Genomic DNA, 21,823 nt, shown 5'->3' with positions numbered 1-21,823 from the left:
CTCTAATTTCACAGTCAATTCCTCTATTTTTTAGAAGCTAAGCCAGACAGACTGGAAGGGCATTGCTTTCTAAAGAAGAAACTTGGAGCTCAAATTCTGGCTGCATTAACCTGGGCCTAACTTTCTGTGTGCCAGCACAGTTAAAGGCTGCAGACCTCTCCTTTGCTTCACTCAAGCTTCCACAAACCCATGCACCAACCCCACAGCCACGGCAGCCAGGAGGCACTCGTGGTACCAGAACCATCCTTGCAGGGGAATCAGCTCTCCCCAGGAAGGGAGGAGCCAGGCTGCCATCTCTGCTCCCAATGCTGGATGAAGCATAGCACGGTCCAAAAGAAAAATAAACACCCACAGACAGAGCCTTAGCCACTACCAGGAAACACTTTTTTGTGCTTCTCACTAATTCCTCATTTAGATGGACATTCTTCCAACATGTATCACCACGAGAAACACAAGAATAGATGAGGAGAGGGGCACTGCTCACATTCCTGTGTTTTAAAGTCAGCCAGAAGTGACGACAGTGATGGGGCATTGGGTGAAAACCTGTTACAGCAGCCTTAGCCATGTGCTGGGCAAGTCTGAGAGCCAGCCATCAGCCTCTGTGACTGTTCATGCAATACAAACCTACAAACTCCTTGGCAGTACCTGGCACCTGGCTCAAACATGGGTCTGGAGGTTGAACCCAAAGGAGTGTCCCTTGCTCCGGAACCAAAGCATGACCTGGAAGGGGGCATTTATTTGCAAAGAACCTGTGCTGAATTCTGATTCGTGTTACATTTGGGATAAAACTAGGATTAAGTTATCCTGTGCTTGCACTGCTGTCAGGTAGATCAGCTCAGGACTTCTGTCACTCAAGCAGGTGGCGCACAGATCATAAATCTGCAGATATTTACACACAGACATGCAAAACCCACTATCCACTCCATTTCATGGGCCATTAATATCATCTGTAGCATTTTATATGCAGTTATGAATAAATTAATTGTAAAAAATAAATAGTGGTCTTTATTTAGAGACAAAACTCACTTCCAGGAGTTTTTCCAAAACAAAACAAACCCCAACAAAATAAAAATCTGAAGAAACGTAAGCGTGAGATCCTTATGAGAACAAAGAAAGTGTAATGCTCCATCTATGAAAACCACACAAAGTTCGGCAGAAAAGTGAAAGAATGCATTAAAACAAACAAACAAACAAAAATTCCAGCTGAGTCCAAAGATGGGAAGACATCTACAGCCTCGCACCCCAGCCGAGAAGGCTCCGGGGGGTGCGGTGCCAGCGTGCCCGGCGGGCTGCCGCTCTCTCGCTCCCTGTGTCGCTCCCTCCCTCCCTCTCTCGTTCCCCGTTCCCGTTCCCGTTCCCGTTCCGTCCCCGCCGCCAGGCCATCGGCACGTCCATGCTGCCATCTAGCGCTGCCGCCCCGCCGCGCACCCGCCGCGCCCGCCCCGCCGGCCGGCACCGCGCCCGGGAGCGACCCCGGGAGCAGGAACGGAGCTGGGGGAGGGCCTGCAGCACTGAGGAGGGGCTGAGGAACTGGGAGTATTCGGCCTGGAAAAAAGGAGGCTCAAGGGTGGCCTTAATGCTTTCTACGACTCCCTGAAAGAAAGTTGTAGCCAGGGGGAGTTCAGCCTCTTCTCGCAGGCAGGCAGAGAGCATGAGAGGTCACAGCCTTAAGCTGCACTAGGGGAGCTTCTGGTTAGACATTAGGAATAAATTCTAGAGAAAGAGTGCTTACTCATTGGAATGGGCTGCCCAGGGAGGTGGTGGAGACACCATCCACGGAGGTGTTTAAGGAAAGACTGGACATGGCACTTTGCCATGGTCTAGTTGACAAGGTGGTGTTTGGCCACAGGTTGGACTCAGTTACCTCAGAGGTCTATTCCAGCCTGTGGTTCTGTGACTTACAAGCTTTCCATCTTGTTTAACGTGCAGAAGGGGTTTCACCAGGATGACAGGACATCTCAGAGCTGGCAGTACCAACCGCCAGCCAAGGAGAACAGCCCTCAGTGGTATTGCTGAGGCCCAGGATACAACTCTGGTGTTTGACACAGGTCCATGGGTAATGGAAATGGGCACACACAGCAGCAGAAAGATGTGCAAACACCTGGGAGGCAATACAAGTGGAGTTTCTTCCTAAAATCTCTTCCCATGTAGCAGGAGACCAGCGTGGCCATGCAGTCCTTTTAGGACTTTAGGACTCTAAAGGCTCAGTTAACTTTACGTGTTGTTGCAAGCATCTGTTTATGTGGGGAGTCAGACAGTCCCTCCTTCCCATTGCCCCTTCACACAGGAGGTTTAGCATAGTCAATGAGATGGGAATGGAGCATCAGCCAAGACAGCACTGCAGGTCCAGAGATTGGAAGAGGAGAAGGTGGGGAGTTTTCCCTTTGCATCAGAAATGCCCTTTATAAAGTGCCTTTCTAGAGCTTTCATAACATTTACACAGTCATCAATCACTAAGTAGCAGCTTGGAGAATAAGGCTACCACACCAGCTACCAAGGATACCTGAACTGGTGGTAGTAGAAGTCCAGGAGTCTTTCCTGCCTGCACTAGTGGGTTGCACAAGCAGCCACCCAGGGCCCTGGCAGGAGGAGAGACCAAAACATTAAGAGAATAAAAGAGTTTCCTGATATCCCACACTTTCATTTACACAGAAATCACCCAGGAGGGGAGGTGATACAGCTTCTCTTCCTAATCTTCACATCCCAGAGACAATTTCTGTGATTTCATAGTATGTGTGGGGTGAGATTTACTAACAGGCCCCTCGTATCTTGGCCCAGTGCTGCCCACTCAAGTCTCTCCAACTTGATTCAAATACTTCACTTTACCAAATCCCAAAGGAGCAGAAACTCTCTGCCTTGTTATCCTGCTTTGCCTGGTGGAAAAGTGAGATGCAGAGTTATGGCAAGCAAAGCAGCCAACAGAAAACAAAGCAAAATGTAAACAATCCAGAAGACTCTGAATGTGTGAAAACCACCAAGCCAGGGAAACAGGAATAGGTTGCATTGAACAGCAGAATGAAGCTGAAGCCAGTGAGGAATTGGCAAAGTAAGAAGGATGGAAAAGTGTTTTAACTTTTTTGTTTGTTTTGCTTTTCTGATGCAAAGCCCTAATTGTTAGGAAAGCAATTCTACAAATTTCATTAAAAAACAAGCATCCCTAATCCTCACAGCTGCAGAAACGATGGGAAAAAAGCATGGAACTGCACTCTAGCATACCCAAACAGCAGGATAAAATAAGCAAGAAACAAAACTATTGGGTTTTAATCCTCAGGGAATTTAAATCCAGTTTCTTGTGGAAACTACATTTCCATATTTAGTATTACAAGAACTGAATGGATGAAAGACTACAATGATGATGACAACAAGAGTATTGTAAAAAGAACAAAAACAAGGAACAAAGTGCGCACTAAAAGTGGGTTTGTAGAAAAAAACCTCACTTAAGGATCTTGCACTCTGTTCTGATGGATGCTGCATGAAGACTGGAACTCCCAGCATACTTGGATTTTTTATTTTTTATGAAGGAAATTGTTAATTTTAAGCGTCTGGAGTTAAGGTCCTGAAGAACCAAGAAGCTCAGGCCACAGAACCCAAACCAATTTCCCTGTTTTGTGCTGATCAAGCCAGCATTTTGCAAGACAGCCCAGCAAAAAGCACTGCACAATTTTGGTGGGTGTCCAGTTTGTTGAACAGCTCTCCCCTTGGCAGGGGACAAATTTGGTTCTTAGTTTTGCCTTTTGATGTCTCACACAGCAACTTTGTTTGTGTAAACAGATATACTCATCCACTTTATATTATTTCATAAATCTTGGGTTTAGAGGGTGGAGGCCCTTGATTATGTCAGAATTCAGTTACCTTTGGGACAGTCCTAGTAGTACTGCACTCTGCTATAGAAAAAAGGGAAAACTTCTTTATGGAGGCCAGTACTGGTCATTTCTTAAAAGTCAGTGCAAGGAGCAATCACCAGTAACCTTCTTCAGTTTTGTAACTTTTGCTTGCCAGATTTAAGAGTCAGCCTCCAAAAAGAATGAAAGAAATATGTTCCTGCCAAGACACTATTATTAGAAAAAACTATTCATGGAACTGCCATGGCTTTGGGGTATTGCTGTAGCACTTGAAACTGCTACCAATAATTAATAAGTGGCTTATAAGAGCTTTGTCTTAGGAAAGTGAGATCACATCTCCCATGGATGAAATAAAAACATTTTTACATTATTTGTTCCTATCAAAGAAAGTTTCCCACTAATAGCAGTGGAAGATGTTGATCAGCTCACAGACTTCTTTAAAATCAGCTTAAGGACAACATTGTAATCACAACAGCATTATGTGGGGGCATTTTTGTCAGCATTGACAATTTTTATCCTGTACAAATGGTGGTGTTTAACAAAGACATATGTTTACACAGATGGAGGAGGGAGGTTGTAGTAATGGTGTGATTGAAAGTAAATTGGATTGGTTGAGTAGCTCATGCCAGCTGCCATTTCAGTCTAGGAGTAGGTGGGTACTCAAGATGGGCTGCAGTCACTGGGACTAGATACTGGAAATTTGCTGGGTACCTCCCATTATCCATTTAGATGGTCCTAAACCCATCACCCAGCAGCTGAGAGCTGGCTCAGGGTTCAGAATTTAGTGAGGCATTTGGAGTTTGGGTGTTCCTATCCTGAAGGAAGGAATGGCATTTACATACACATCTCTTTAGAGGTAGGCCCAACAGCACATAGATGAAGGCTAAACTTAAGTATCTTTACAGCTCTCCAAAAGGAAAATTTATTTAAACCCCATCCTCTCTCTCTTCCCCAGTTGTGGCTGAGTGTCCAACAAGACAGACACACAGACAACTGTACTGTTGTTTAGCCAAAACAGCATGACATTAACCTTGCAGAAAAAACACTGGTCCTAGAGTGCTAATGTTTTGGCAGATCAAAAAGGGGTTTCTAAAGGTGAAAGCTCATTTTCAGAATTTGGCTCCTTATGAGCTACCACTACTGGAATATTGAAGTACCTTATATTGGAATATTGGAGATAATGGGAATGACAAATTCTTCTCTTAGTGCCAGTCTCACATGAGCAAAGGGTCTGTTCCTCCCCACATCTCTATTTACAGACCTCACTGCAGTCTAGTGGTGTTGGGATGAAGGACAGAAATGGACAGGAAGGGCTGGGCTACATTCAGGCTTTCACTTCATTTTGTGGCATTATGTTTTTTCCTTCTCTTCTTCCTACTCAATAATTTAAATTATGCAGGAAACCCTTACATATTCAAGATTTTCACAAATAATAGCCAGGTGTAGCTCTCACTGTAGTTAACCAGATATCCATCCATTCTACAGACAGGTTCTGCATCATGCTTCCCTATGTATATTACATACAGTGTCTCAAAAAAAGCATTTTTTAAAATTTAAATGCATTACAATTTTTAAAATGTCTAAAACTATTTTTGGTGCTTTACCCTGATAACTACCATTTCCTTTTCATAATTTCATAATAAAATCGTAGACCCTTTATTCATTGAATTGTAACTGACTATTTAGCTTTACCTGCATGAGGTTCATTATACTGGGGGTGGTGTGTGTGGAAGGCTGAAGAAAAAGGAAAGCAGTACAATATTACATTCTTAACTTCTTTAGCCAGTCACACAAATGTGAACTACAAACATATTATTAGAGAGGGCATGACTTCTGAGACATCCCAGGTGAAGAACTAGCTTTCATTTACAGGTTCCTAGCTTTGAAGAGGGTAACACACACCTATTTGATAATAATCACTGTGAAATTATGTCTCAAGAAGCTGTTTTCACAGTGAAGGCTTATATACAAAAAACCTATTTACTTTTTTTCTTAGAACAAAATTTTGCAGACTGCCAGAGAATTTTCATTGTTGAAGCTATTAACAGTGAAAAAGGCTTCAAAAACCAGTCATTTATTTTATATTTGCTTAGCCTGCTGAAAGGTTCAGATATAACTTCAATTAAACAGCAGGAGTATCCTTGGAGCACGCGTAATTTACTGTCACAAACAGCAATGCATTTTATACACCAGAACATCTATACATATGGAGAAACAAAAGCAGCTACATTGACTGCAACAATAAGATTGCTTCAGCAGCCTAAATGACAGACTTAATGCTCACCTATGTTAAATGGCTGCTATTTCCCTATTATAGTGGGTGATACATCTTCATTGTTTCAGTAATGTAGCCAACAATTGAGAGCTAAGTAGTAGCCACTCTTCACCTTCAGTAAGCTTTACATGTATTTTATATGCAAAGAAATAGACTCCTTAAAATATGCCATTTACTACATCCCACTGAATTACAGTGTATAAACAATAATGGTTATTTGCAAAAACATTACAGCACATATTTGTTGTAGCAAAGGAGGTAAAGCCATGAAACCCAAGGACAACAAATAAGCTTCTAGTTTTATACCAAGACTGTTAACCTGAATAGCATTGTCAATATTGAATGTGGGACTTCCACATGAATAATACAGGGATTTACAATCAAAAATCCATTATGGCAGTTTAAATTTTTATTCAGGAAAAAAAATTAATCTTGTAGTAATGCAAATTAAATCCTCACCTTTAGACAGTCTCATGTAAAGCTAAATTAGTGCTGTTCCTCTGGCCAGGAGGAGCAGCCTTTTGCAGATGAAAAGTCTCTGCCTGTGAATTGCCTTCAAGCTTCCTTTCACTCCCTCCCAGCCTTCCCAAAACCAGGACTGTCTGTGCTGGATCATCTACCTACCCTTTGAAGTTAAATACAAAACAATACACCATGGATACTTGCTCGGTGAAGGAAGCATGGCCAAAAGGTCATACCACAAAAGGGACAGTGTGCTATCACTTTCCACCTGTGCTACACACAGGGGCAGGAAGGGAGTTTAACCAAAACATGCTCTTGACAAGTAATTAAAAAGAAACATATTTATATAAGATATATATTACTGTATAATACTGTGTATATGGGAACACTAGAAAGGAGACAACACCTCCTTAGAGAAACGCTAAAGATTAAAACCCACTAATAACATTATTGCTGGAAAGAGCACAAATACCACAGTCAGGGTGGAGTTTAACTCCAGCGAGAGCAGCAGATGCCTTGGGCACCTTACGCAGGCAGCACTGCTGAAATAGATCATGTTGTGCAAAGCTTTTGAAATATACAATATGCAGATAGCTGATTTTTTTTTTTTTAAATTCAAAAGGGTACTGAGAACTTCATCAAATCAGTAAGAACTATTTTGAGATAAAAATTGGCTTTTGACCATGCCTTTCAAGATCCTGGTGCAGCAAATGCATAACTCAATAAGGAAAGTTGACTGTGACAGGTTTGACTTTCCTACTCCAGCCCAGAGAAGTTGACAGTGCAAAGGTTGCTCTTAAAATGGAAAGTGTTTCAGTTTATTTATGAAGTGAAATATGAACTAAGAATCAGAGACAGCTCACAAAATTTAGCATTTCTCAGGATTCCTGAGCAATTTGGGTAAACAGATTCTGCTGTGCAGTCTGTAAAATCAGGCCAATAGAAAAACCCTTTTTTAGAGACCTTGTGTTATGTATGTTCACGTGTCTGTGGGATCTAAGGTGTGAACAGTGTGCCAGCTGCTCCCTGCTAGCTCACCATGGGCTCACGAGGGATCTCTCCCTCCCCTTTCACCAGCAAACCTCCAGAGGGGCAGCTCCCACAGAGAAGCTGACACAGCAATTCCCTGCACCGGTGGGTTAGCATGCCATGACCCTGAAGGACCTCAAAGAGAAGAGGTTTGAGACAGCAAAGTATTACCAGAAACTGTGCCCTCAGCTCAACTCGCTGCTCTGATAGGAAATGAAAACACCACTCCTGTCATATGGTGGGTTTGGGATATTCAGATTTCTCTCAGTGCTACTTAAAAGACCTTTGTTATGCCAGTCAGACATACTGCCATGCACTGCTGGCACAGAAGCGCTTCTGACATTAGGTTTGGTTCGCTTGTGATTTTATTCAGGTCCTTAGAAACAACAGTCAGAGTAGCCAAGCAGCATGGGCTGATCAACCTGAACTGCAGCCACTGGGCAAGTCTTAAACACTGCAGAAATTATTAGCTACCAAGTTCTGTATCTTGGTAGCCATGAAGAGAAAGGGCTGCTGGGAACTTGATCCAGATAGCAGCCTTCAGATCCTAACATAATAAACAACTTCTACCCTGACAACTGGCATAAAAATCTGTTAAGTGTGCATCTCCTCTGAGATGTGTGTGCATCTTGATACTTTAACTGCTTTAAGGGATCTTAATTTATTCCTCTTACCCTTGCAGTCACTCGTATAGTGCAACATGCACATAAAGGAACAGTAACTTGAAGAAACTTTAAAACAATGTAATTCTGATATGGCCCATGTGACATCTGACCTTGCTCTCCATGTATCTATATACATGCAAAGTACTGCAAATTTACATCAGCTTTTTCAACCCTATTGAAAACCTGAAACGCAGGCTAAACAAAGACCATTGCCTGCCCTCTGTAAACTACAAATAGGACAATTTCTTTTTCTAATAGCTTTATACTAAGCCTTAGAGCAGGAATCTCAACAGGCAGTCACCCCTGGGGCTAATTAGATGCTGTACCTCACTGAAGAAGTCTCCAGTGACCCCTCCACTCACTCCCTTTTGCCAAATCATGTGCTTTCAACTTTTCCTGAAGAATTACAATCAGCATCAGAGATGGGTTGAAACGTTATTCTCATCTCTTATCTGTTTTCAATCCTTAATCTTAACAGACAGGGTTTGTTAACGTTTTAGGAACTCAGAATAATTAGGTACAGACAAAGAAACAGGAAAGACTATATAATCCAGCCTTCTGCCAAAGGAATATGGGAAGGAGTGGTGCTGCTAATTTTTATTAGGTGTATTTTTAAACTCTGCTAGCTGACAGCTCAAACGTTGTCAGAGGCAAAAAAGGCGCACCCACATTTTATTTTACATTGCAGGCAGTAACAGGAGTACTTCACACCTGCCAGTTTGCATCTGCCTAGGTAGTCAGTGTTTTCCTCCAAATTAGCCCCACACAGCACCCCCCTCACCAGCTTACACAGCCTGTGGCAAAACTCAGCCACATCAGCTATTTTTGTACAGAATAAGCCATAGGTGATTTGGAGTGGGAAAGCCAGAGTATAACGTATTTCAGTGTACTGCAGAATGCTTACAGTGCTTTGACAGCTGCTCACAGAGCCACAGCTATGATCCTCAATTTTGCCTCTACCTATCCCATCAGCATTTACTCTTCTTATGAGGAAAGATGGTAGTGATTATTCCATTATGCTGTACACAGTGATAACCCTAGGACAATTCAGGAGCTTTTACCATGATGTAAGCAGTGAGTTCCTTGGCAACTGAGTACCTTGCAACTTTGCAAAGCAATACCAGCACCATGTCTCCCAGTTCAGCTTCTTTTTAGAAGCCTCTAATTTTGCAGTAATTTTTTTTGTCATAACCCTGGGTCAGAGCAAAAGAGTTTTCTTATTCTTCATCTGACCTCTGAAAAAGTACAAGCATAAAATTAATGAGTCTGTGCTCTGACTCCCCCCTCCAGTTTTATCTAAGAAATTTCTCCAGAAGTGTTGATTTTTCTTAATTTCCCTAATGAAATATGACCTACATAGCATCAGTTATTAAAAAAAAAGCTAATGTCCAAACCCCACCCCAGGGATGAATTTGAGATAATATCCTCAAGAGTAATCTGCTTACTCACTTTTAAAAAAACTTTGTTTTAAATGTAACCATGTTCTACACATATACAAAAGCCCTGCTGTGACATACAGCAATGGACTCACTATGACTGGACATCTGCATTCCTCTCTGCCAAATTAAAGATGAATGCCATGAGCAGCTTAAAAGAATGCCAGAACATTTAAGAAGGCACCTGATTTTTTTTAGATGTAAAAAGGCACCAGTCATGCTTTGTTTAGTTATATTATCCTTTATTATTTTACAATGTATTTCAAAAACTTTTACAGATGCCTTAAACTGTTCTACAAGAGCTGCAATACTGTCATAAAAGCACACCTACAGACCAAATGCACAAACGAACTGTAATACCTACTGGTATTGAACCATTAATATCCAAAGGGTGTAGTCTTTTAGTAAATAGATGTGCAGTAATGCAAATGCAAACAGATGTTAATGCAGAAAAACAAAACTCTGCATTCATGGCTATAGAACAGAGGACTTTTCAAACACATTTGGTACTGTAACATTCTAGACAGCAATATGAATAGCATTACATATTTAAAGCAATACATGCCCTGAAAAGCCTGTATTTTCAATCTGTGCGTGTAAACCTGAATCAAAAATAAACTAGATATATTAAAAAACATGAGACATCTAGTCTGCCAACAAGATTTTGTTGTTGTTTTTTTTTTTTTCTTTCTTAGAATGACAATTAACCTGGGTGGGTGAACTCTGACCTGCATTATTATTATTATTATTATTTTACATTATCATATCCTCAGCATTTCTGTAGTACTATGACAGCCTGTGGGTTTATTTATTCCTTGTGCATAGGCACAGGAGAATAACTTTGATACATTAAATTTCCTTTCTGAGTCTCCAAGTGGTAAATATTATTCATATTATAGCAAATGCATTACCACAGAAAAGCACTGTATAATGACATTTATAACATGTTTCAAAGTTCTCAGCTGTATTTCTCTGGTGCAACAAAGCAGGGGCACTGCAGCTTTCAAGCACTGTGTATTGAAACCTCCCACGCACAGTGTTCACTAATAGCTCAGATATATGTTATTCTCTATCTACAGAAGTTTTGCTTTTATTATCACTTCTGCTCACAGGAATTACTAAGACATCTTTAAACTTATACTGTCTGTAAGTTATAGGGCAAAGCCAATTGTCTGCATATGTTTTTAAGCCAAGCTGATGTATTTTTATGGGAATCCCATGAAAGACATTAAGAGGAAACAGTAATTGCATATCAGGATTGTTAGGGGAAAACAAACAAAATAAAGAGTCAAAATTTACGAGTGTGGCACTGTGGCAAAAGAGGCATTCTGTCCTGCTTTATAGTTCAAGTTTAAAGTTTTAATTACCATTAAATATCTCCTAACAGTAAACACCATTTTTTAATCAAATATAGTCTACATTCCTCTATTCTGTGCAGGCAGAGCTGCAATGGGTCATCACTACATTAGACCACAGCTTTTTCTGCTAGTCTTCCCAGCTAGCCTAAACAGCAGTCAGTGGTATTTATTAGTTATATATATGTATATATATATTTATACCAGTCAGTCACACCCATCATTACAAACAGGTTCTAGTTTATTTACTGTACAATGTATGTATACATATCGTGTTCTTTCAGTCCCTTTTTTCTTATCTTAAGCGCTCCAATGGTTAAGGGCAGGCTGGGAAAAAAAATCAATATACATAAAAAGGTTACACATTTCAAGTCTGTAGTGATTCTAGTTTAACAGCAAAAGGGGATCCTCGTGCTCATGCTGTGAACACGGCTGGCAAAAACAAAGGCAAAAAAAAGAGGCAGACCGTATTTTTCTCTGGAGTCAAAATCTAGAAAATTGAACAAAACAATGTTAGTCCAGAGGGATGTAGAAATGAAAAGGGCATTTCATTCAATGTACAACGGGAGCTATTAAGAATTTTCTTTCACAGAGGCCCTGAGACGAGTTGAATGGATTCTCTCTACCATGTGCTTCACGTGAAGTCAAACTTAACTTAAAGCTCTATAGGTACAGCACAAACATTTGGTATATAACAGTGGACCCATTTTTAAAAAGTGAAGCAATAAAACCTACATGAAAAACTAATGAAGAAACAATTTGATTGGAGGCCTCTGTCCTTTGACCCCTGTCCTATCAGGTTAAATGTCCAATAAAATGTAAAATGCAGCATACATTTGCTTAATCTAAAATTTCCGTGATGATTTATTGCAAATTGCACTTGGCAGTTCACCACACCAATGGAAAACTGGCCCCCTTGTTGGTTCATTCACACAGTCTTTCAACACCAAATACAAGTCACCAGTAGAAAGATCTTGACAGAAAGTTTGCTGCTGTGCTGAGCCAGCTTGCTGCACCTTCTGGGTGTGACCCAACACGAGACACTGCTTTGTCCTGTTCCTTAGTAGGGCTCTCGTCTTCTGGCAGATACTCAGGTAGATCTGTGTTCTGCTCTACTTCCACTGGAGTATCTTGGAACGGAACCAGCATCTGGTAAAGCACAGCAGATTAAAACTATGTCAAATGTTGTAACTTAAAAGAATGAATCAAAGTTTTAATATATACATGTTCATAGTGACAGGCATGCACACTGTTAGACTCCTCCCTTGCCCTATAGAGCAAGAACATAAATGGAACTGACTATGCTTAGAAGATACATAAGAAAAGTTTTGGCTTAATAGGGAAGAGAAAGGATCAAGTAAATACAGATATAGCATATCCTTGATTCCCCTTGTACTCGATGTGTAGTGTTCATGCTTAAAAAAATTTGCCTACGATCAGATGTTATGGGCACAGAGGAGCTGATATTTAAGATACAGCTGAGCTGTAACAGTTGGTATTTAGAAAGATACAGATCCTACCTCCTCACCACTTTCACTCTTCACAACTTGCTGTGCCTTCATAACTTTGGTCGATGCTATTGCCGTTGCCAGCGCCTACAAATAGACAGGAAACAAGCAAGAGCTCAGTGCAACAGAGTGCAATGATGTGAGGACCTGGGGGGTTACAAAGCACTTACCTCTGCTTTTAAATCTGAGCGAATTCGGACCACACACCTTTGAACAGCCATTTGAAAGGTAAAACTAATAACACCTTTAATTTTCAACAAGGCTTCTTCACAAAGATTCCTTCGAGACTGAAAAACAAACAGAAGTCCCACAACTAAAAAACATACTGTGTGAAAATGCTCACAATTAATTGTTAAGGTGTTCCTGTATGTCTCAAAGCACATGGTTACAAAAGTGTGGTTGGGTAACAGAAAAACTAAGACTTACATTTTAGTGTACAAATATTAGACTCTCTTACCATAAAAGAAAAATCTGCTTACACTTTAGAAGTCAAAGAAGGATTGAATCGACTGTAAATAATTAGAGAAAAGTGCTGAAAAGCAAAGAATGTTTTTCTCCATGTGATCAGCTAAACAGTCCCCTCTGGTTAAGTTCTGATTGACTGAAGTGCTCATTGATGAGCAGTTAGTGTTTAAGTTGCTATTTATCAGACACCTTGGCTCCATACTGACTGAATGCATCAAAGCAGATGTTGTATCTTTGTGCTGCTTCATCTGTGGCAGCTCACAGACATCATGGCACAGCATACATTTAATTCTTATTTTAAAGGGAAAATATTTGGTTGATAACCCACAGAGTGTTAAGTTTAAAGCAAGTGACATCACCTACTGTGCTGTAACATTACATTGACCCATACTAGCTGCATCTGCTACATCACCCTAGAATGTTCTCTTTTTTTCCCTTTTAATACCTGCACAAGATGGTTGCACCAAAATAATTAAAGTCTACTTCCAGAGACTGCTACCACAAAGGGAATAAAAAGAAGATGAACTATATCAGAAATAAACCGACAGCCTTTACACACGTTTAAAATAATGATATCATTAACTTTTGTTTTCTTGCAAGGTTTTAAATAATTAGTTATTTCAAAGCATATTTGCATTAGTTATCAAATAATCACTAGTCAGTATTCCCTGTATGCACAACAAGCAAATTAAATTCTTTTAATCTCTGGAAGAATGAATGGAAACACGTTGGGGTGTTTTTTTAGCAGTTTATCATATATATTGAAACTACTCATTTGTGTAAGTTTATGTATTGAAATAGCTAACATTTTTGCATTTTCTAAAGAATAACTTTGTCTGATAGGCTACCTTTATATACTAAGGAAATATCTGATGCAAAGATGATCAGCTGCCTTACACAACTGAAAGTTGAAACCTACTTCTGGACACAGGTAGGAACACTTTCATAGCTTCTTATCCTAAATAAATAAATTCATACATGGGTGTGTAGCAATTCTGTGACAGAATTTATCTTTTTACTCTTCAGATGCCAGGTAAATCACAGGCACCTCAGTTTAATTCAAAATGAGACTTTCAGTGATCAGATAACTGGTGAATCATTTCTTGAAAGACAAAATTTATTGAGGTTCACACAAACTCCTTTGTGTGGCTTGGCAGCCACCAGCTTTGCTGCACAGGCATACTTTGTAAAAGACATTTGACTGGCAGGTAGCCACAAACCCCAGCAATACACAACTAAACATCTTTCTGCATGGTACTCCTGAAGCACAGGCACAGGCAAAATTTACGTTATTTCCTTACACACCAAACCCTGATTACCATGCCCCTCACAAATACTACTAAAATGTACAGACTAGAAAATTGACTGAGGGGCACGCCACAAACTCCTGAGTTACTGCCTGGTTTTTATCACCAAATTTGATTATTAGATCTTAAAATTAAAGCATCTGACACCACATAAAACAACAAATGACCTTTCCCCTCTCTTCCTAAAACAATCAATATCTACTATTTAAGGTTTCGAAATCCACAAGCATTTGTACGATCTGCAACCATTCCTAACAGCAGCTTCCATTTACAAATGTCAATGACGGAGAACATCATGTCTAAAGCTCTGTGTTTACTCACTGTGCCTTTTCAAACTCATATATGCAACCTAATAGTCGCTGCTACTTAAGTCAGGAATAAACTACTGAATGAAACTAAATGGCTTTCATTGCTCACAAGCTTTATCACCCTCCCAGTCCCAACTTATAACATTTAAAACAACATTACAGGGATGTTTCACTTCTGGTGAGCATCTCTTAGCACTTCTTTAATCATCTGATGAAATACAGAGCTACATACACCAGCTGTCTCAGCCTCTACACAGCCAGATTTTCCTTTAACAAGCTAGAAAAATATGCTGGTATCCTCTACCTGCAGTTTTGCTCTCTAGAGATTAATACCTAAATACTCTATGCTTTTCCACAATACTTTAACCTCAGCATTGCAGAGAGAAAACTCCACAAATATTGCTATGTTCCATTTGTTGAAGAAAACAAAGATATGCTTTTAAGATAGAATTGGACTACAGGCAAAATATCTAAACTCACGTAGTAGAAGTGGATGAAATTTCTTGCTTGGAGATACCTGTGAACAAACAAATCAACTACAAGCTTAAAAACAACCACCTAGGGGACTGAATTTAAAAAATTCACGGAGTAGAAAAGACAATGGTGTTGACAAAGCACTCCCTTTCTAGTTAGAGCAAGTGCTGGAAGGCCAAAACTGTAAAAAATATTTGTATAAAGTGAGCTAGAGCAGCATGTTATTTCTAAAGCAATTAACTATGGCCTTACGAAAACAGAACAGTGGGTAGGCTGTTGGTAAACCGGGCCCGTGGACATGCTTACTTGGCAGAATGTAAAGCAACAAAGCAAAGGATCAGGTTTGATCATTTAAAATGGGTACAAAACTGAAAGATACAGAGTCCGGAGGGCACTTGTGGATAACATGCTTAAACAGCCTACATGCTGTTTGGCAGCCGTAAAAAGGCAAACATAGCCCTGGGGTGTTATCTACAGGGGTATGGTAGATAAATCTGTAGAAGTTACTCTGACATTACATAAAGACTCAGTGAGACCTCATTAATTCAAATGCCATTCTGGTCACTACAGTAGAAAAGATCTCACAGACAATGAAAAGATGCAGCAAAACCAACTCAAAGAAAATACAGCATTTCTAAATTAAGAATAATAAGAAACAACCCTAGTGTCTAAAATCTCTCATGACTAAAAGAAAACTTTTTTAGATAATCACACTTATACAATCACAAGAGATCCTTAAATGAAAAATGCTGAAGGCACTTTGTTTAATCTATTGTTTCTTGAAAAACCAAGAAAACGGCCTTAAAACATCTTCTTTAGGTGTTCTGAGTAAGCTCAATTTATGCAAGATTTCATACATCTCATGCTTCAAAATACAACTCACAGAAATTGCTGACAATTGATGATGTCACACAAGGAGCCTGACTGTGTTTCTTGGGTTAAAAGAAATCTCAGTACAGTATGCCTTATTTCCACAACCTCTGCAGGTTTCCTTACCGAATCATCAAGGCCATCTATATGCAAAACCACGGTCTTGGCACGCTTATTTGTGCTGCCGAGGAAGAACTGTGCTTTCCGCCGACGGTAATTCATCTCATTCACACTGTCCCCGTCTGACATGCTGGAAGACTGAAGGATATCATAGACTTCAGAAGCCAGAAGTTTCGTCTCTCCTGGTGTAGTGGTCCTTAAAGAAAAAAAGGGACTAAGATTTCCAAGCATTTGTTTTCACATCAGTACTGCAAAAAGCTATTGATTACACCCTGCAACTGGAATATTCCATGTGGTACAGTCAAGACGCGGCAAAAATGTTAAGTGGGAAAAGCAGAAATTGGGTAAAACTACTTTCTTTTCCTGATTCCAATTTTTATGTTGATTTGTAGATTCCATGCTCATTATAAACAGGTCTGTTCTCCAAGAACATGAACAGAGTTTGCACCAGTTTGACAACTAAAAGGCGAACATGGTAGTACATGGACAGTGCTCCAGGGTTACTTTGTGTTGAGCTTTATTTTTTATAACAAAACTTCTCCACTTGCTTTGTGACGTGTTTACTTTCCCACTTTCCTTGCTACATAATAAAAGTAATTTCTCTGTAGAACTGGCATCTTTCTCAATGTTTTCTTCTCCAAAGTTACTGAGCATCAGCAGCAGAGCAAAAACACAAATCTTCTTGAAGAATCCAAAGGTTATTCCTGATTAGACTAAAATTTATGGTATGGATTATATGATAGCATTTTTTTAGACAGGAAAAAAGTAGATAATAGACACAACATATACTGAATTCTTATGATTAATTAAAACAAATCTTAATAAGGTAGTAATATAAATCTGTTGTCCAAGTTCAGCCCTGTTTTAATTATGCCAGTGATTTAAAGCTTTGTGTAGAAACAAAATTATTACTGCATCAACTTGCAATTAATCTTAAAATGATGAATGACAGCTTTGCTGCTTTGTTTAGCAAACACTAAGTAAGTAACAAGTACCTTAAGATTTATTTTTTTTTCCATTTGACTTCCTTAATTACCAGACATTAAACACATTTTCCATCCTACCATATGGACAAGAGAGAACACTAAAGCAAGCATGTTAGGAGTTCTTGGCTTGTGGGGGTCTCAGCTAGCCCTTTTTTTTTTACTTCTCTGCACCTTGTTTTGAACCGCACCCATTTGGAAAGGAAGATGTCAGTCTTGTGAAAATTCAGTAGATTAACAACATTCAGAGGGAAAAAAAAAAAAAGAAAAAAGAAAGATATTGTAATAAGTAAATAACCAAAAAGGGAAAGCATTCCAACATATGTTCAGTTTTAAATACATGTTTGTGTTCTGCTTTCCTATACTGAAAAATCACTTATGTTAATTCACAGAACCAAGTGCTGGGAACTCAAAGATTTCAACTTCATCCTTCTATAATTTATTAGATAAAGTAATAGTAAAAGATGATAAAGCCATGCAACTGGATGTCTTGAGGTAGTAATAAATCAGCTTTTGCTGAAGTGATAGCTTATCAAGAGATTAAAATTAACTCACCTATTAGTTTTGCCTATTTCTTTCAACAACAATCCTGTCCTTATCAAGTGATTTACAATAGAGGAGTTTTATTTTTTGGTAAGTTTAAACACAGCTCACTAAGCAAACCACTGAAAAATGTCACTATTCAACCTACAGCACCCACTATGCAGTTGTTAAGGGGTTTTGCTTCAAAACAATTATAATATTGCATCACGGAGTTAAAAAAAGTCAGAAAAACAAATGAGAAACAAAGCATCCTTAATATTTGCTTAATATGTATGTGTGTATATATATGCATATATATACATACCTACACAAAAGAAAGAAAATTTAAACCTGTCACTACATCAGCAAATATAAAATATTCAGGTGTCTAAAAGCAAAAAATCAACAGTGATTTTCATATATGTTTTATTCTCCCAACATTATAGTTGGCACAGCTCTTGAAAATTAATCACCTGCTATAAACTGCACAACTGAAACAACCTGTTGACTGTAAAACACAAAAGTAAATTGGGTCTTATTTGACACAGATATTCTAAGATATTCTAAACCAAGTCTATACTGATAAATTTTATGTGTATACACACATACACTCAAACAAGATACTCAAATAACTTCCTGTATTTTTCCAAACAGAGGATTACCACTAAGTTATCTCTATTACCTTAAAAAAAAAAAACCAAACAAATGCAAGACTTTCATTTTATTTAAAGAGAACCACTAATAAGCAACTGACTGTGTAATAAAAAGCCACAAGAAACTCAGACACTACACTACAGGGGCAAGGACAATGGCTGCCACTTAGAAATATCAGATTGCAAAACCATCCCAGGTGAAGACACACACCAGTTTTACTCTGCAGAAGCAACACTACAACTTTCAGCAACTCATTTAAAGAAAGATGCCCAAAATTCCTGACAAAACCTACAATTTTAAATATGTTGGCAAAATGAATGAATACAAGTTTTCAGCAAGCTGCTATTCTTTCATTAAAGCAATTTCTGCAACAGTTGTAAAAACAATAGAAATCTTTGTATCTTAATATCTCTTGCTCTGTCTCCCTCTCCCACTCCAGTACAGCACTTTAATCACCACTGGAGGTGCAGGTGCATACTACAAGGTCTTTCCAGCTAGAGCTGGTTTGAGAACAATCGATCATTGGAACAATCTCACCAAGGTACAGCCCCCACTGCTGGAGGTTTTCAAGTTGGACAGGGCACCAGATAGTCTCATCTAGGTCCCCTTTCCCAGGAAAGATTGGACCAGATCATCTTCTGAGGTCCCTTCCAAGCTGGGCTGTTTTGTGATTCTATGACCAGGGTTCTGCTACCCTGCTAGGGAAATGGTAGCACCTATTTAGAGCAGAGTAAGAGTTGGCAAGAGTTGGTTACCATCTCTTTCAGAGGCGGTAACATCTTACATTACTTCAGCAAGATTCAGACGATGCCTGTCAGAAACCAAACCCTTTAGTTTTCACTGTCTTACTGAATTCCTGTCATCTTAGATTGCTGCCTGTCCTTCCATCATGTTCACCCAAGGCTGGCTGGATAAGAAATATGAACACAGAATCCAAGTGACACACACTGCATCTGTCAGAAGAGGATGTAACAAATTGTTCTCATTTTCTACACTATTAAAACTAACTTTTTAAAAATGATCCAAGCTGCAGAGGTTTTATTAGCATAGCAAGACATTTTTTTAAGTTTTAGCCAATCTTAAAGAACATGAAAACTAATGGCTAGAACTCCAAAGGTGTGTGTGATGTGGACAGAGTACAGATGCTTGGGAAGAACATGTAAGCAGTGTACAGCACTATGGTTGTACAACTAGCATGTGACTGAAGTACACACACAGCATCAGAAATGATAAAGAAGGGCACAACAACCTTCCTAGCATGGCTTCATCTCATGCAAAGGTAACAGAGACTTAGTTTCCTCCTTGAGAAGAAGCACAAAGACTGACAAAGACTAATACAGTGATTTTCCCCTTTAAGAGAAGGGCGAGACATAAGTTTATAAATATATACATGGGGGCGCGAGTGTGTGTAAGATAATTTTACCATTTTTTAAGCTATAATATTTTATGCACCTTTTTAAAAAGAAATATGTGTACATACTTGTAAATTGCATACAAACTCCTGCATCAGAGGAAACATGCAACTGTAACTCTGCTCAAAGTAGCAGACCCTGTGCACAAGCACAAGAACTATTACATGCCTTCCCTTAGTAGCACCCATTGTGCTCCAAAGACACATTAGCCAAATGTGTAACAAACAACACTACAACAGTATTTCATTACCATGTTTCTACTGAATTTATAATCTTGACACAGGAGGTTTCCACACAAGAGGGGATTTTTCTTTACCCAAGACTCACATCCCAGACTCTATCAAAAGGAGACTTATGTCATTTAATTCCAGAAGTTTCACTTCTGTAGTAATCCTGCTTTTGGATGTACTTGCTCTAGTTTGTCCACTACCCACAATAAGATGACAAAGTTCAATTGCTCATTCACAAAATTTCAAGGCTCTGATAATCTCTGAACCCCTGGGAAGGTGATGGAACAAATCTGAAGGTGCCCAGGAAGGGTGAGCCCAGATTCACAAAGAGAAAGTCATGCCTGAACACCCCAGGAGCCTTCTACAATGAAACAACTTCACTAGGATGGGAGAGCAAATGGGTACTGTCTGTCAGCACTGGCCCTTCTACAATCTCCAGAGAAGCTGATGAAGGATGGACTTACGGACTGAAAACTAGCTAGAAGGCCAGGCCCAGAAGGTGGTGACCGAGGCCATAAAACCCAGCTGGAGGTCAGTATCCAGCAGTGTACAGCAGGGATCAACACTAGGTCCCATTCTATTCAGTATCTGCATTAACCATCTGGGGCACAATGGGCCCTTAACAAGTCTATGGATGACACAAAACAGGAAGAAGTGACAGACACATCAGACAGCTGTGCCAGAGAGGCCTCAGGCTGGAGAAATGGGCTGACAGGCACCTCATCAGGTTCAACAAGGGCAAGTGCAAAGACCTGCACCCAGGAAAGAACAGCCCCAGGCACCACTCAGATCAGGCACAATCCCAGAATGAGCAGCTGGAAAGCAGCTTTGCAAAGAACCTGCTGGACATGAAGATCAGCATCAGCCAGCAATGTGCCCTTGCAGCCAAGGTTACTGGTTGTCCTGGGCTGCACTGGCAGGAGTGCTGCCAGCAGGCAAAGGGAGGCAATCCTGCCCCTTTCATCAGCAGTGCTGAGGCCTCACCTGCAGTGCTGTGTCCGGGTCTGGGCTCCCCAGTACACAAGATGTATGAACACACTGCAGAGTCCAGAAAAGGACAAGGAAGATGATTACAGGGCTGAGAAGGGAGAGACATCTGGGATGGCTGAGTCTAGAGAAGGCTTGGGGGAAGCTTATCAATGTACATAAATACTTGAAGGGGGCCCAAAGGGGACATAGCCAGGCTCTTCTCAGTGGTACCCAGTGCCAGGACCAGAGGCAATGGGCACAAACTGAAAAATCAGGAAACACTTTTCCACTGCAAAGGTGACTGAGCACCGGCAGAATCTGTCCAGACAGGTCGTAGAGTCTCCATCCTTGGAGATACTCAAAAGCTGGACATGGTTCTGGGCAATGTGGTTATGTGTCTATGCCTGAGTAGACAGGAGCTGGACCCATGATCTGCAGAGGCCCTTTCCATCCTCAATCATCCTGTGACTCTGTGAACAAGCATCAAGAAGTCATTAGGTAAATTCAAACAGCAATATACATGGAATACATCCATTTTTACCCACTTGTGGATCTGTAATTATTCAGGTTAAGAATATTTTAGAAGACAGGCTTTTATGTAGGTAAAGCAAAAATTTATTTCATTTTCCTGCCTATTTTCCTTACATATTGTCTTGCAAAGAATTCTGCATGACAACTTATATAACTCTAACGCATCTGATAATCAGAAAGACTGATTTCAGAAACTTGCTGCTCTCATATTTAGACTTACAGCTCACTGCTCAGTCCTAAATTGTTTTGTCTTAAGGCATCATGAACCAAAGGCAAAAGTAGATGCAAAGAGGAAGGCATCATTCTCAAAGTCATTAGAACTTGTCAGCTGGTATTGCTGAAGCTTTCACCTCCATAGTATCATCCTTGAATGGTTAAGGTTGGAAGAGGACCCTGAAGATCATCT

The 21,823-nt window shown here is 40.0% G+C and overlaps 1 protein-coding gene across 3 annotated transcripts in view; it reads right to left on the bottom strand.

The window, feature by feature from the left end:
* Nucleotides 1-9,930: 9,930 nt before the first annotated feature.
* Nucleotides 9,931-21,823, bottom strand: part of ARMC1 (armadillo repeat containing 1) — a 34,265-nt gene continuing 22,372 nt past the window's right edge. For all 3 annotated transcript variants that reach the window (XM_063393294.1, XM_063393274.1, XM_063393285.1), the window contains exons 4-7: nt 16,123-16,312; nt 12,743-12,859; nt 12,585-12,659; nt 9,931-12,213 (exon numbers count right to left, since the gene is read on the bottom strand). In XM_063393294.1, coding sequence (XP_063249364.1) covers nt 12,022-12,213; nt 12,585-12,659; nt 12,743-12,859; nt 16,123-16,312 — 574 coding nt within the window. In that variant the 3' untranslated portion in view covers nt 9,931-12,021. The remainder of the gene's footprint in view (nt 12,214-12,584; nt 12,660-12,742; nt 12,860-16,122; nt 16,313-21,823) is intronic.

This window comes from Prinia subflava, chromosome 1, assembly GCF_021018805.1.
Source record: "Prinia subflava isolate CZ2003 ecotype Zambia chromosome 1, Cam_Psub_1.2, whole genome shotgun sequence".
In the NCBI taxonomy this organism is placed as follows: domain Eukaryota; kingdom Metazoa; phylum Chordata; class Aves; order Passeriformes; family Cisticolidae; genus Prinia; species Prinia subflava.
Note: the sequence above shows the minus strand (reverse complement) of the source record. Positions and strands in the feature narration are given on the sequence as shown.